At 48.2% G+C, this 12,796-nt stretch overlaps 1 protein-coding gene across 3 annotated transcripts in view; it reads right to left on the bottom strand.

The window, feature by feature from the left end:
- Window positions 1-12,397, bottom strand: part of Ctns (cystinosin, lysosomal cystine transporter) — a 15,318-nt gene extending 2,921 nt beyond the window's left edge. For 2 of the 3 annotated variants that reach the window (XM_028787236.1, XM_028787238.1), the window contains exons 1-8: window positions 12,288-12,397; window positions 10,370-10,449; window positions 6,918-6,996; window positions 5,642-5,726; window positions 2,212-2,315; window positions 1,955-2,086; window positions 1,230-1,329; window positions 1,020-1,139 (exon numbers count right to left, since the gene is read on the bottom strand). In XM_028787236.1, the coding sequence (XP_028643069.1) occupies window positions 1,020-1,139; window positions 1,230-1,329; window positions 1,955-2,086; window positions 2,212-2,315; window positions 5,642-5,726; window positions 6,918-6,996; window positions 10,370-10,430 (681 nt within the window). In that variant the 5' untranslated portion in view covers window positions 10,431-10,449; window positions 12,288-12,397. Of the gene's footprint in view, window positions 1-1,019; window positions 1,140-1,229; window positions 1,330-1,954; window positions 2,087-2,211; window positions 2,316-5,641; window positions 5,727-6,917; window positions 6,997-10,369; window positions 10,450-11,138; window positions 11,170-12,287 lie in introns of those variants that run through there. The other variant, XM_028787237.1, reaches the window with a different exon arrangement.
- Between the last annotated feature and the right edge of the window lie 399 nt (window positions 12,398-12,796).

Raw genomic sequence — 12,796 nt, 5'->3', positions numbered from 1 at the left:
GGACAGGGGTGCAGGGTGGATGGGAGGAGAGGACTGGAGGCAGAAGCCTGGTCTTGGTATAACCTGTGTAAAGAAGGGGCCAAGGGCACTGGGGCTGTGTCTGCACAAGGCCAAGTAAGGAGACCAAATCCAAGGCTCTATTTGGGTAGTGGGTGAATCAAACCTGGGCTGGGATGAGGTGTGGAGTCCCCAGCACCAGCACCAGCCTTTTATAACCAAGCTCTCCTCTTCTATCCATGGTGGTCCTCCTGCCCCTGCTGACCAAGTTCCACCCTTGCAGAGCTAGACACCTCAGAGCTCATTTGGAGGGAGCAAACAGAACAGGGGCATGAACCCCGATGTCAAAAGCCCAGTACTTCACCAGTCCTGCTGTCAGCTCATTCCACAACGTGGATGAAACCTGGGGACCTTAGCATCTGTCCCCACCTCAGATTTTCTCCAGACATGTCCCAAAGTGACATTCAGCTGAGTGTCACAGGGAAGGTATAAGAAAACCAAGCTTCATCAAGGTCACACAGCCCGTACTGGGTATGATGTGAGGAGGTGGCACATTATGGAGGTGACTGTAAAGCTGTCACATCAGGAGAGCTCCTAGGAAACACCAGGACTTCTTAAAGGTACCCTCAGTCCATGCTGAGACCCCAGATAGCTTTTCGGTGACAGAGCTGAATCCAGGTTCCTCCTATCCTCCCAGGGGTTGGCTGCCAACTGGTTCCCCTAACCCTGGGCATTCCCATCTGCTCAGTCTCCCTTGCTTCATGGTGAATGACTTTGCCTTCCACTTTACCAAGGAACCTCACTTACCCGTGGCCCACAAATACCATTTCCTGACACACTCCCTCAGGTAAGCCAGGAACAGGACAGCAAAGTCCACCCCAAATCCACTCAGCCACAGAAGGCTGGGGGCATCATGTCACCATCCTCTCGAGGCATGTGGGTAGAGTTGGGTGGGAGTTGGCTTAGGACATCAATGGCCTCCAGGTCACCAGGCCTCCAGGTCACCAGGTCTCATTGCTTACCTCATACAGGCAGCATTGCAGGATGACAATCAGGGTGAGGGCGACTGCATGCAAGCTGAAGAAGGCGTCATTACTGTCGACAGGGTTCACGCCATTGGGATATTTGAGGAGAAACTCCTCCTGTTGGGGGGTGAGGAGAAGCTGAGAGGTGAAGAGACACACAGTCACACATGGGCTTGCGTGGGCTATAGGGAGTGAGTGATACTGTACCTGGATGTAGGGCACCCACAAAAGACCGATGTTGAAAACGCTGTAAGCCACGAAGCCTGTCAAGTTCAGGGCTAAGAAGTCAAAACTGAGACCAATGACACTGCAGGGGGACAGAGGGGAACAAAGTGGGGCAGGGGTGAGGCAGGGAACCCCTGGGATGGGAGGGGCATAGCTCTTAGGACATGGGAAAGGAGGCCTCGGCACCGCCCTTAGAGATCTCACCATTACCATAGCTGATGCCATTCAACTGACTCTCTTGAGAGTCATCCCCTCCTCCCCTCCCATACTCAGAGGCTTCTCCTGGAGGCCCTAGGAGAGAGAGCACCCACTTCCCTGGCTCACTGCTTAGCAGTCCTCTGTGAGACCCGAGACACGTGGCAATGTCAAGACAGGAGACCCCAGGAGACCTTAACCCCAGGTCTGCTTTTACTTTGTTAAGTCAAAGCACAAGTGCTTTGTCTCTGGGGCTGAAACTTGCATGACATGATGCCCAGCCTTTCCGGGCCAAGGAGCTTCAGGGCAGAATTTCTCCTACCCAGTCTAGTTTTGGCTTAGCCGTGAAGCTCCATGTCATTGTTCCCATAGAGAAGGGCTGAACTGGGCAAGGAACCAAATAGCTAACACTGGAAATCCAGCCCTACTAGCAGGCAGAGAGAAGTGTAGAGGGGTGTCTTCCTGCAGCCCCACAAGGGCCTGCAGGGACAGCTATAAGCTGGACAGGTTACCTTTTCCGTCTCCAATTCTGGATAACCTGTGGGTAGAAGGAGACAGACCAGGCCATGAAGTAGATCCAGCCAATCACCTGGTTTATGATGCTAATAATTCTGCTGTGTATCACCAAGAACCGGATCCTGGGGCTAGAAAGGGATTTGAGGTCAGGATGCATTTGGTGAAGGTTTGGGAGGAAGTCCCCATGGACATCTGTGCATGGCCACCCTTCCCCCTACATGAGGCCTCTTGGGTGGGGGTGGCACCAGCCTACCAGGTCTGGTTGGAATGATTTCCATGCAGATAAACAGTCACTTGTCCAATATTTTGAGAAGTCACTTGGAAAGAGGTGTTTTTCTCTCCACGAGGCACTATAACCTGTTAGGAAGACTGAATTTAATTTGTGGCCATGTATAACTATAGGGTTTAGCTCCAGGCAGTGAACCGGAGAATGGGGTAGGTCTTTCTGAGAACTTGCTAACCAGTCACAAGAAGCACTGGGCTGGCCAACCTGAGGCCCATCCTGCCATGTTTCTACTTGGCTTTCTGAGCAGAACAGTAGGCTGGTCCTTGGCCCTCCCTGGCTAACCACTGAAGGAGTGTAAGATTTGCTGTCTTCCCCTCATTAACCATGCTACCCCAGTTTACTCATCTGTACATGGGGATCATACGAGTGCCTACCTCACAGCACTGCTCTGGATGATGATGCTCCTAAAGCTTACAGGACAGAGCTGGGCACGTGGTGGGCTGGGAGTGCTTCCTATCATGATGTACTAGTTCTATTTCCGTTAGCGGGATGCTTGCTGAAACGCATCAAAGGATATTTCCTCATGCTCTGCTTCAACTGCCTAACAGCAAAGCAGAAGAGGTGGGACCACAAGATGCTTTCGTGGTCATTTCTGCTTGATATTTATCAAAAGCCCTGTTCCCAGAAGATGGGCTTAGAGCCTGCCTGTGCCATCTGATTTTTTTTTCTTTCTTTTTGGTCATCTTCCACCCACACTGAAATCCCCCCAGAGAAGCAGGGAGCTAGATAGCATCTGCATGGAACCAAACTGTCCCACTTTCCCCAGTAGTACTCTAGGTCCTACCCTCAAGCTATGTTGTAAGTTCCACATGGATGTGGCTCATTAAACAATAGTGGTGTTGTTTAAAGACTTATTTATTTATTTATTTATTTATTTATTTATTTATGTAATGTATATGATGCCAGAAGAGGGCATTGGATCCTAGGGTAGATGGTTGTGAGCCACCATGTAGTTGCTGGGAATTGAACTCAAGACCTCTGGAAGAAGTGCTCTTAACCACTGAGCCATCTCTCCAGTCCCACAATAGTGGTTTCTTGATTTGTCTCTTTCTCTAGTTTTCTAAGGCAGAGTCTTGCTATGTAGCACCGGCTGGTCTGCAACTTACTATATAGTCCCAGCTGTTCTCAGACTCACAGAAATCCCCATGCCTCAGTCTCCTGAGTGCTGGGAGTACAGGCACAAGCACGTACATTTATCTGCTTTCCCTCCTACCCTGAAACTAGACTCTGAGATCATCCTGCTTTCACTCCCAAAAGATGGGATGCAGGCTAGCAGGGCTTCTTACTGAAGACTCCTGAGGCCCTGTAAGGTCAATGCCAGCCATTTAATACTTGCTGCTATTGCTTTTAATCCCTAGAGCATGGTCCAGGAGACATGATGAGCCCTATGCCTACAAATGAGGAAAACATTGTCGGCTGAAGTCCTTGACCCAAGGCTTCAAGGTTGAACTCCTAAACTACCTGACTCCCAGGTTCTAGCCACTGGCTTCTTATATCGAAGGTACAGGACAAGGATGCTTAGCTCTGGACAGGGAGGGGAGAGTGAAGCAGGAGACTGAGAAGGTGGGTTCAGGTGTTCATAAAGATCATCTTCCACAGATGGTTTGGCTCTGACTCACTGTTAATTAAGACAAAAGCTTGGCCTGTGATTCATCTACAGGAAAGTGCACACATCACGGTTTGATGAAGTGTCCACAGACTGGACACAGTGAGCCTCCAGAACAGGAAGTCAGCATTTCCAATACCCCAGAAGCTCCATTCTACCCCACCCCAGTCTCTTGACTCTGAGGATAACCACTGGCCTGACATCATGGGTTCACTACTTTTGTATTTTATGTTCAAGGAAACTTACAGCCCGTTCTTTTGTGTTGAACTTCTTTTGCCTGATATTCTTGACTTTCATGTATTTTTACAAATGGATACCTTTACTTAGATGTTTACATCTAAACGAATTTATTGGTGTCTGCTCCTCTGAGAGTCTGCAGATTAAGCAAAGCTTGGTGTCCTTGCACCAGACCTGCTGTTAGGACTATGCCTTTCATCGTGTTGTATGCTGGCCTTAGCCCTAAAGCTGTGTGGAGCTGTGAGTGTGTGTGTGTGTGTTTGTGAGTGTGTGTTATGGGAGATTTGATCACACTGTGAACCCCAAGATTATGCTATTTATTGAAAAAAAGCTATTTTTTAATTGTAGTATGGCCCAACCTTAGCATACAGCTTTAAAATCCCTCTGGCTGGCATACAGATAGGATCTTAGTACATACCGTTAGTCCCAAAGAAGGTAAAGGTAATTTGTAGAAGGAAGCACCCATGTTTGAAAGTGACTTCTAATTGAGTGGCAGATAAAATGACAAATCAGAGAAAGATTTGACAGAATAGGATATGTCCAACTCTTACAAGAAGAGGAAGAGAAGGTATTTAAGAGAGCACAAAGAGAAAAAGGAGAAGGAAAAAAGGAGGAAGTTTTACTGGGACAGGAGTACAGAGGTTGCAGAGACTCAGAGAGAGAGAGAGACAGACAGAGAGAGACAGAGAACAAGTTAGACACAGGTGAAGACAGAATGAGCCAGAGAATGAGAAGGAGCCAGAAGACTAGAATGTATTGCCAAAGTTAGAATGAGGCCAAGCAGAGCAATTAAGGAGAGGCTGAGAAAGAGGCCAGTTTTGACTCAAGCAGTGTGGAGAGGAGTTTGAGGCAGAACAGCCGACTTGAACCAGCCAGCCAGAGTTCAGAAAGAACAAGAAAGGGTGAGCTTATTCAGCAGTAAGTCAGAGGCTGAAAACATTCTAGGCCTAGATGAGACTTTACGGAGGCTAAAGCTTACAGGACTAGGCCTACGTTAGCAGGGAGGCAGTAAGCTTCAAAGACAAGAGAATAAAAGTACTTGTACGTGAATGCGTGCGTGCGTGCGAGTGCACGTATGTGTGCGCGTGCGTGGACGTGCGTGCTGGTGCCAGGGACTGACGCTAAACCCTCAAGTATGCTAGGTAATGGTTCTACACTGAGAACTCCATCATTTCCTAAAATGTTTTAAGTGAGGCTGATACTTCCTATCTGTGGATGTGGCAGGGTGAAATTCTTTAGAACTTTTCCATTCTCAGGGCCACCTTTGCCTCAGGCTTCTTTTTTTGGCACCTGACTATACACTATACCCTGTTATTACCAACCATGGTTATTCTGTAGGATTGATCCCAGAAGCTGGTCATCCTATTGGATGGAAGCTTCCAAACTATACCGCGGAAAAACGCTCATCCTTGAAGGGTGCAATAAAGCCCAAACCACAGATTTTTAGGATGATGGAATGGGGTGGCCCAGGTGACTTATTTCCACAAGCTCTTAATTAAAATGTATTTTGTTGCCTAGTACTGCCTTAAACATTAGCGGAGGTCTGTTACTTACTTCATCAGGAAGCTCCACAATAGTAAGATTTTTTGAACGATATGTGATTTCAAAAGTGATCACCAAGGTCGCATTTAATGGATGCCTATGGCAGAGAAGAGCCTGGTTACTGTTGGGAAGTGGACCCTGTAAGATAGCAACCCACCCCCTGGATTTCACACACCCCAGAAGCTCCGTTCTGTTCCCCTCCAGTCTCCTAAGCCCAAGGATGACCACTCCCCCGAGGAGTTGCTGTTATTATATGTTATACACAAATGCTCTGACAGCTCAGAGGGTTTGTGGGTTTGTGTGTGTGTGTGGCTTTTTTTTTTTTTTTTGCATGATTTTATGCTTTACTATCATTACCTAGATATTTACCCCTAAACTGGGAGAGGTAAGAGGTGGAACCCTGTTTCTGCTCTATCAGGAGACTAGATGTCCCTTTGGGGTAGGGTGAGGTGGAATTTTGGCTATGAATAACAGGGGCAATGGGGGAAAGGTCTACAGTTCTCTGCCATAGTGGGAAAGGCTCCTTTGGTAGGGTTAGGTCTGAACAGAGTGTGGTGTGAAGGCCAGCAGGGACTGAAGGAGAAGAGGCTCTCTGGAAGCAACCCATGGGAGCCTCAAATGTGGGAAGCCACTTAAGGGTTCCAAAGAGTGGGGTGGTAAGTAGATAACCTGGATTGTTAGCATGGGGTAGGTGTGCAAGGCACAGAGGACAGCAGCAGGCCTGTGAGGAGGCCTGGGCACCAAAGCTTGGGTTTGAGGTCAGGCTTTCCAGGACCGGTGAGGTGTAAATGGCATTGTCTCGGCTGGGAGGCATAGGCACAGTGGAGCAGTAAAGACCACAAACATAGACGAGGATCTTTTGGTGGAGGGTAAACCAAGTCAAGACCTTCAAGACCAGTAGGTGTCAGCAAGTTGGACAAAGTCAAAGTGTGAGCTGGGACATGTGGGGCCCTTTGATACAGTCACTTTGTCCACTCTGGCAAGTGACTTCAGCAGTGCTGTGATGGTCAGTAGTTCAGCTCCTTGCCCCTTCATCTTTAGGGTTCTGCTCAAATATTCATTCTCTTGAAGTCTGGCATCACCTGTGACCACCTGAGGATGCTCCTCTCTAGAGGGAACAGCTCATGTTTCCTCTCCACTCTGTGCATGTTTGACTCTGGGATCCTGCTCTGAGGGCTCGGACCACTCTTTTTTTATGTCCAACAACAAAGAGGCAAGAACATCACACCTGAAGTACACGTAGACTGTGCAGAGGGGCTGAGGACAGAACTGGGCCTGGAGAACTTACCCAAGGGTGATGCTGACGTTGGTTGAACTGCCATTTTCCAGCTTCACGGTGGGAGGGGCAGTGAGGCTGACAGTTGACTCTGGAAAGACCCAAGTCAATGACATGAGTCACCATCATGTCAGAGAGCTCGGAACACAGGGAGAGGTGGGCACCAGGCTTCTGCCATCTGAACTCGCCAGCCCTGGCTCGCTGACAGTCCTGCTTCCTAGGTCTACTTCTAGGCTTACATTGTGATCTTCCCATCTCTGTACCAGGGCCAGATGGCCACAGGCTAGAGCAGGAAGTGCTGGGACTTCCTCCTCCTTCTTCCCTTCTGTGAACTATCTGAGTTCTCCAGAAACAGTTTGGGAACTACAGAGCCCAAAAGTTATAAAAAAAAGAAATTCAAAGCAGCATCTGTGTTTGGAAAGGGCAGATGGTTCTACATCTACCTCTGCAGATGGACAGTGGATGGGTCTCCTCTGAAAACTTGGTCTGGTCTCATTCCTGCATTCTGAGATGGGCACGAGGCCTGGCTAATGTATTTCTAAAGAACCTTCTGGGCTTTCCTGAAGACTCAGCTCAGCCCATGCATGGTTCCTTTCCTGAGGCTGTCTGTCTGCTGGGGACTGGAAGACTGGCGAGGGACAAACGCTTTTCACTATCAGGGCTTGCTTCTTGGCATTAAGGCGCTAACCCAGGAGAAAGTGGACAAACAGGCCACCAGGGTAAGAGAAGCAGGCTTGGGTCTTAGAAAGCCATTCTGGGGCGAGGGGCGGACTGGGAGTGTGGTTTGGAGGCAGGATGCATAGGTAGTGTTCATAAGACCCTGAATCCAACCAACCTCCAGCATCAAAAAAGACAGGAGACAGAAGGGAGATCGAGTACCCAGCACACTGTGTACTGGCTGGCTAGTGTCTTTAAATAATTTCTGTATTCTTTGACCTCCCCTGTCACTGTGCCATCCCCAAACAAGCTCAAAGCTTCATGGCATACCTGCCCCTCTCACAGACTTCAAGGACATGCACATCCTAGAAGTCATGATCAGGGATCCAGACTAGGAGAGGAGAGGGCGTCTTATGTAGCAGAGGAAGTGTTCAATATGGTAAAGATAGCTCTCATAGGGATAGAAGCTGCAGGCCTCTACCCAGAACCTTCCACAGTATGGATGAAGAACTAGGTTCTGAAGTTTTAGAGCTCAGATTGGAAGAAGAAGCTTCAGTGTCTCCTCCAACCTCTTCAGTTGGTTTCTCTCCTTGGTACTTCTACCGATAGTTTTGATTCCTCTGCGTGGACATTTCCTGGGAGAGTCACCTCATACCCCCAGGTGCTCACTAGCTTGAAACTCATACTTTTGGGCTCAGCTCTGCCACATCTGAACTGCTTTCCCCAGCTTGGTCCCCATGTATAAATGTAGATGGTGGCTGTCCCAAGTTGCAAGTCTCCCAGCTGTGACTCTTCATAGTACACAGTCTCAAGACCCCTCACCTGGATGGATTACTCATGACAGATTGGTCCCTGTAGCCTTCAATTCCCACAGCCCATGAAAGCCTTAACTCTGTGATCCTCCTGCCTCAGCTTCTCACATAGCTGGGATTATAGATTTAAGCTGCTGCTATTGGCTGGTTTCCACTCTGCACCTCACCTCACCCTAGCCATTGCTGCTGGTAGGTTTAGGGGTTGGAGAGTGAGGTCTCACTATGTTGTCAAGTCTTCCTGGAACACACGGACACTACTGACCTTCGTCTCTCAGCTTCCAGAGTGCTGGGACTACAGGTACGCCACCGTTTCTGTTATTCTCTTAACCCCCACTTGATAATGATCTTAGGCAATGAGCAATTTTCATCCTATTTTAAGTCAAGGAAATTCCCTCCAATAGTAAAGGATCCTGCCCTGGCCACATAGTAGCTAGAAACAACTGAAGAAAAACTCAAAGCTTCTTTCATTGGGTTCAAAGCCCAGGTTGTTACCACTAGACTGAGCTGCCACAGGCTCCACTCAGAGTCAGAAAGGACAAACTCTGGAGGGCTTTCTGTTGATCCATTGTCCTTGATGCTGATCCCCCAACGGAGAAGAAAAGTCTGGCGGAGTGAGTCTGGGATCCATTCCAATCCCAGGTTCTCGATTTTACAGAAGCTTCTACTGCTCCTTCACAGAGAAGGGGGGAATGGAGTGGAGGCCCTATTCCAGTTCTCCATCTGTGAAGCTCTCTACCTCACTGAGTCTCAGTTTATCCTCTGTGTAATCTGAGAACTAGCAGGATTTGCCATTATCTCCCAGACAGGATCTGTTATGAGCTCATGCACACAGGCATACACAGGCTCATGAACTCTCTTCCCAGAGAGACTGACTCCGTAGTCTTAGGGCTCAGTGTGGCTGTGGCCTATCTTTTTTCTTTCTTCTGCAGAGATTACTTCTCCATAAAGTGTGGCTTCAGAAGAACATGGCTGATATTTACCAAACCTGGATGAGCTGTTCAGATGAGCAGTTCCATGGCCATCAAGAGGACAGACGACCATAATGGTGGATGTAGCCAGTGTGTGCAGCTTCAGGGAACATGTGTAGGATTTCTAGGGTATGCCCTAGGTTTGCTGGAAATTGTTAGTGAGGGAATTTAAGATACATTTACTTTGGAGTAATGACCTACCTAATGATTAAAATGGGTCTGGGCATCGTGAATATTATACACAGCTGTTTACAGAAGGAGAAATGTCTTGGGTATTGCAAGAATATCTGGGATGACAACAGCATTTGAAGGGGTCCTCTGAGAAGCATGTATAAACTCCACTAGTGTGCTTTCTGTGTGGCTTGGGATGCTGTCACCAGTTCCAATCTCCTCTAAGGGAAAAGTATTTCCTCTTACAATGTGGAGCCAGGTAGACTTTTCTTGTGTCTGTATCTGGGAGATCTAGGTACAAGGCCTCTCCAGTGTCTTCCAGGGCCTATAATCCTTTCTGTAAGGTCCAGAGGGCAGAAGCACAGGCTATTCTTTACAGATACTATCTCAGCTTGGTAAGACTCTGAAAACCAGTCACATAGGCTGACTAAAGAACCAACTGTTACTTGTGCTGATACCAAGAGGGTGAGAGGGACCCAAGGGTAAAATGTCGATTATGCTTGGGACCATCTGGCTCTTTGTATAATGTCCCTACACCAGAACTGGATCTGGCTACCTTTCTTGAGTGGCAGGCCAACCACAAGTTGCCTGGATAGCACCAAACCTTTGGTGACAAAGAGGTTAGTTACGCTTTACAAATAATCCTTAAAGTTTGGTTCTTGAAAAAAAATTATTACATTAAATAAATAGTATGAGAAGAAAATTACATCCCTAACAAAATTAAAACTCACCACAGTATGCCTATATATGGAAAGCTGAGGCGACATTCTATTAATACAATAAAGGCATTAAATTAAAAGGTTACTTTTTCCACTATTTCCTTTTTACAAAGCTAAGAAGCCATTCTTAAACTTACCACATTTCTCTATGTACTTCAAGAGGAAAGGGGTCAAAATAAGCAGCCAATTCCTCATCATGTTCTCTGACTCCTCAGAACTAGGAAGAAAAAAGAGCAAGAGAGAGGCATGTTCAGGTTGGATTAACTCAGCTCTAGATGGACAACATGCTCCCTGACCCATGACAGTGAGACAGTTCATAAAGGGCTTCTCCTTCACAACTCTGACCTCACAGGCTTGGCATCACAACCTCCGGGAAGGAGACCCCAGAGACGACCTATCTATGTTTCATGTAATGGGCAAAGCCACTCAGAGCAGCTGCGTGGGTTGTGTTACGCCCTACTCCGAGGAAGTGAGCACAGGACTGCACTTTTCCCTCAGCTGCTTTCTGCAACAAGTTAACAGGAAAAAAACCAACCAAACAAACAACCACCACCACCACCACCACCACCACCACCACCACCACCGGAGAGATGGCTCAGAGGTTAAGAGCACTAGCTGGTCTTCCAGAGGTTCTGAGTTCAATTCCCAGCACCCACATGATGGCTCACAACCATCTGTAAGGAGATCTGGTGTCCTCTTCTGGCCTGTAGGCATACATTCAGGCAGAATGGTATATACATAATAAATACATAAATTAATTTAAAAATTCACTTCTTTAGTTTCTTTGAAGCAGATATGGACTGTGAAACACTCTCAGCAAAATGTCTCCCAGTGCTAAAGGCTAAGACATCCTGAAGGAGAAACCCAGAACAGATGGTGCCCATATGCTAAAAAAATCAGACTCACCATACCCATCTTCTGGTGTGTGTGTGTTTTAACCATCTTCCACACCTCAATCAGATGGCACACTTTCAAGAGCCTCTACTATCCCCACACAAGAGCAACCTGGAATCAGAGATCTCCTGTGGCAGCTTCCCTTTGTCAGGTGTCTGAGGTAGTCCTGTTCTATAACCTGGAGCTTCCTCTGTGGGAAAACTCTGCTAATTAATGTCAGAGTCCACCATGACTGGATAGCCTATGGGCTCAGCACAAGTGGGGCTTCTCATTCTCTGACTGGGGAATTCGAAGCCCCAACACAGGCCTCTACCTGAGGAATGCCACATAGCCTTAGTAAGATTACAGGATCAATTTCCCTCCTCTTGATAAGAACCTGTTCAGTGAGCACCTGAGATTCCCGAAATGCTTTCCCATGCTAATGGGGCATTTTGGTATCCTAAGCCCTCAGTCAATGACCTTTGCCTATCCTGGATGTTCCTACCCTCAGTCCCCCAAAACTTTATAAGCTGGTCCTGGAGTGGTCATTCACCACACCTACTCACAGGGCTTCTGAAACCATACCCATCACTCTTTGTCTTCTGCTCCCCCTCCCCCCTCCCCTCATGGACCTAAAAATAGAGCTTATCAGCTGTATTAAAAATTTAAGGAGGTGGATAAGATAAAAAAAACAGTTGAGAAACAATGATGTAATGTTATTACTACTACCACCCAGGGCTCCCAGCAAGCTCTCACAGAGCATAGATAGTTATTTTTCTCAATGTTATTGAAAAGGCAAAACCCAGGTAACCTCTCTTTCTCTGGGAGAATCAACAGGAGCTCCTGGAACGGTCCTATCAGCATCTACCCCCAACTCCAAGCTACCTGCACATTCCCAAGCCAGATTCAGGCAGCGGCACATAAAGCAAGCAAGGGGTTCCGAATAGTACCACCAGCACCGGCTGGCAGCCGGTGCCACTGCCTTTGCTCACCAACACCCTGGCCCTACAACCTGGGGATGTGCAGGCCAGGGTTGGGGCCAGAGGCTAGAAACCCAGACGCAGCTGAAACAGGCTAGATTCGCGGTAGGTTGCCCCTCTGAGGTGCGGGGCTAATGTCTGTTGGGGTAGGTGGTGTCCTACCAGAAAAAGAGGTAGCTGTCCCAATCGCGATGGTTCTCACCTGACAGCTTCCCAGGCTTGGTGGACCGACCTCACCGAAAGCAACAATCTCGCACCAGATACCGCTTAGGAATGTAAGGGACTCTTTGAGCTCCGCCGACTTTTTGTGAAAGCGGGGCCAGCTGTCACCTGACCTGAACCACCTGACTTAAAGCCCCGTGCAAGGAGCTCTGGAAGTTGTAGTTTTCACGAGTCATAGGCAGATAAAGCTTGGTAGGGTTGAGGGAAGGGTGGAAAGGCGGAAGGGCAGAAGAGCATAGGCACCTTGTATTGGACAGGGGTTCGGATGTGAGGGGAGATATAGTCTCTTGTAGGGGAGGCAGGGCTCTCGAAGTCTCTGTTGTCTCTGAAACCCTGTGCTCCTTGGTGAAAGCACTGTTCCGGAACCTCCAACCAATAGGTCCCGCCTTCTGTCGTCTCTCCACCTATCGCCGGAGGCCGCTGAGAAGGAGCGCGTGGAGTCTGCTTTCCTCGACCAATAGGAGCGGTAAAAGATTGACAAGGAAGCTC

This window comes from Grammomys surdaster, unplaced genomic scaffold (assembly GCF_004785775.1).
Source record: "Grammomys surdaster isolate TR1022 unplaced genomic scaffold, NIH_TR_1.0 125621, whole genome shotgun sequence".
In the NCBI taxonomy this organism is placed as follows: domain Eukaryota; kingdom Metazoa; phylum Chordata; class Mammalia; order Rodentia; family Muridae; genus Grammomys; species Grammomys surdaster.
This window is presented reverse-complemented; position numbering and strand designations above follow the sequence as displayed.